The following is a 3083-nucleotide window of genomic DNA, read 5'->3' as shown; positions in this document are numbered from 1 at the left end:
TATATATATATAAATGGATTCTGTAACTTGAGAAAGCCAATATTTGTTCACAAGTTCAACATCTAGGGCTTGTGCAAAGGTTGGATGAGACCATCCTATGAGTGGTACAAGCAGATATATCCCCAAATAGTTTTACAACCCAATTAAATTCCCCAATGAATAGCTCAGCTGAGTGAAGAAGCTAAATCCATAACTTTCTGCTGTGTGATTGTCTGTGTTTAATTTCTGTTGAACATATCCCTAAGGGGAAAGAGCAGTACCTACTTTCAAATTGGCTTCATGAAAACAGGTATCAGAGGGCATTACAGAAGTTTTAAAATAAACATTTTTTTTCCCCACAAGAAAAACAGCACACCCCCTTTTTCTTTTTAAACAGAGACAGTGGTATTGGTGGTTTTTACTTGCAAAGATGACATATAATTGTATCGAAAGTATGACAAAAATAACAAAACTTCACAGCCCAAACTAAAAATTATAGAAACTGAACATGACAGAGGTGACATGTTCAGGTTGCAGAAAGGGCCATGAGTCACTCCAGGCCCTGAGTTTACCTCTAGGCAAAGTCCCACTTCTCTGTCTAGAAATAAGATGTTGCAAAACTGCAGTGAAAGTCCTGTTTTGATAATGTTTGGGATGAAAAGTAATACAGGATTTAATTCCTAAGGAATACAAGGTGTGTAAAAACATATTGATTTTTCCTCCCCTTTCTCATGCTCAGCTGTTTTCCAAATTTAGGGTTTTTCCAAACACATTTTACTGATTGATGGGCAACCGATTGGCTGGGAGCGTGCAAATCCTTTTAGCCTTAACCAGGACTCCGTAGGAGAGCTTCAGATTTGCCACCTTTAAAGTAGTATCTTTTATAGCAGTTGCATGTAGCCCCAACAAAAATGAGCTATCTTTTTCTCTTCCACAAACATTCTATATTGAAGATCAATGCTATAAAGTCTCTCTCTGATGGACTAAACTTTATATATATTAGAAGGCTTCACACATCAGGATGTAAATGAAGATGCAGCTAATGACAAAACTTGAAATCATCAAATACAGGAAATCAAATCCAATTAAATCCAGTTCATACATAGATGTTTTGCTGAGCCAGTGTTTAAAATATAAGGGTTCATAATTCACTAGATCCTTTTCCTTTGAAACAGACTGAGTCATATAGACTAAGAAAACAGAAGATAATATTAAATTAATAGTACATTTTAAAACCCCCACAAAATACATATTTATCCAGTTAAATTCACAGTCATTCTTGTTATTCACGACCATAGAAAATTCCTAGTTTTCTTTTCAAAGGCTTATAAGTTGCATCTTTTTTACAGTTAATCAACATGGTAAAAGCCTTTGAAATACAATGTTTGTTGTAAGAATGCATAAATTAAGGGAATATACTGGGGGGATTAAGGGAGAGGAGAACAATATTTTAGGATGATGAATTATTATAGTAACTTTATTTTTAAATATTATTAGAAAACTGAAAATTTCATTTATTGGAATAATTGATAATAATGAATCTCCTTTCAACCATATAGTGGTTGCACACTATCTTACAACCAACAGTTTGGATCCTATCATTACAAAACGCAGGACTGCAAAGAGCCAAAAATCAAAAAGTTGTGCTACGAACCATATTTTAGACTGTAACACTGGGTTCAGATATCTTCCACAACATTCTCATTAATGTCTGCAATGGTTGACTGCATATCAGCAGCCACTAGAGAGATGCCAAGTTATATATACCAGGTAACAATTTTCAGGTGTAAGTAATAGCTAATGGAGATGAGGCAATTCTATGAAAGCCTTTCCAATTTTGTTTTGAAATAGGTTTGTATGTGAACACTTCCTCTAGCTTCACACGCAGTACAAACTCAAACAAGTTTATATCGTATTGGAAACTCTTTCAATGAGTTTATGTGCATTTATATAGGTCTAAACCAGTTCATTAATGTGCCAAAATTAAAAACAGAATTAGGTCTGAATTTTGATGCTATAAAATAATTTTGGTCTCATGGAAAAATAGTAGGACACTGAGTGACAAAATCAGTCACACAGAAGGCTTAATACAGGAACAAGTTTTGCATCACCCATGCCTCCTTCCTTCAGTTTTCCAACTTACTCAAGCAGCTTAACAAAAGCACATCTCTGTGGAAAAACAAGTGAAAATGGATCATTGTGAGATATGTTGACCCTATCTAACATCACGAGTTTGGCTGAACTTAGCCAGCACACCAGTGAAGTACTTCCACTGTGCAGCTTCCCTTGCCGACACTCTGTAAGCCGAAAAATGACATAATTTGAAGTAGAGGTGCACCAGTACATTGGTCCCATATTGAAATTGGCATCAACATACGGAAAATTGACAGTATCAGCAATCGGCTTCTTTTGGCTGACGTTGTCGGTAATGTGGTTGATAAATGCCCAGTGCATTTATAGGTACAGCCTCAGTGCAGCCCAACAGCATGGAGAGTAGCTGGGTTGGTTGGTAAGTCTGTTGTGTGTGTGGGGGGGGTGCAGTGCAGATCAAGGGCCCCCTCAGGGACAGAGGAAGTGGGGCTGGGGTAGGGGTAACGGTAGGAGCAAAGGCAGGTGCTGCCTAAGGCGGAGTGCAGGACAGAGCCACAAGTGGCTCATCTAGGAGGTGCAGTGGGGGAGCGCCTCGCACTACTGTGCATACCCCAGGAGGGCATGGGAGGCACATGGCCCTGGATCTGTGAGCGGTGCAAGGCCAGGCTGCCACTGTGGGATGGGGCCAGGGGCAGCACTAGGCTCTTCCTAGCAGGAGGCCTGGGCTGGGCTGGGCTGGGCTGGGCTGGGCTTGGGGGAGGCAGCAGCAGTGCTGGGAGGGCAGGTTTGGGGGGGAGCTATTGCGAATTTTGGGGTGGTTGCAGGCCACCCCTATAGCTCCCCTCTCATCGCTGCCACCCCACCCTGAGTGAAGCCCTGGCCCAACCCCCCACTGGGAAAAGACTAGCATGACCCTGGCCCCAGCCTGCAACAGCAGCCTGCCTGATCCAGAGGCACATACCCCACTATTCCCTCCTGGGGTGTATGCAGTGGTGGGTGCCGCCCCCTCCCCC

General features: G+C 41.5%; 1 protein-coding gene across 1 annotated transcript in view; it reads right to left on the bottom strand.

Annotated features, from left to right (window-relative positions):
• Nucleotides 1-2433, bottom strand: part of DPP10 (dipeptidyl peptidase like 10) — a 531248-nt gene extending 528815 nt beyond the window's left edge. Inside the window, exon 1 of the mRNA XM_019522800.1 lies at nt 2236-2433. Within this exon, the coding sequence (XP_019378345.1) occupies nt 2236-2433 (198 nt within the window). The remainder of the gene's footprint in view (nt 1-2235) is intronic.
• Between the last annotated feature and the right edge of the window lie 650 nt (nt 2434-3083).

Source organism: Gavialis gangeticus, unplaced genomic scaffold (genome assembly GCF_001723915.1).
Source record: "Gavialis gangeticus isolate Ggan-Ray unplaced genomic scaffold, GavGan_comp1, whole genome shotgun sequence".
Taxonomy (NCBI): Eukaryota; Metazoa; Chordata; order Crocodylia; family Gavialidae; genus Gavialis; species Gavialis gangeticus.
This window is presented reverse-complemented; position numbering and strand designations above follow the sequence as displayed.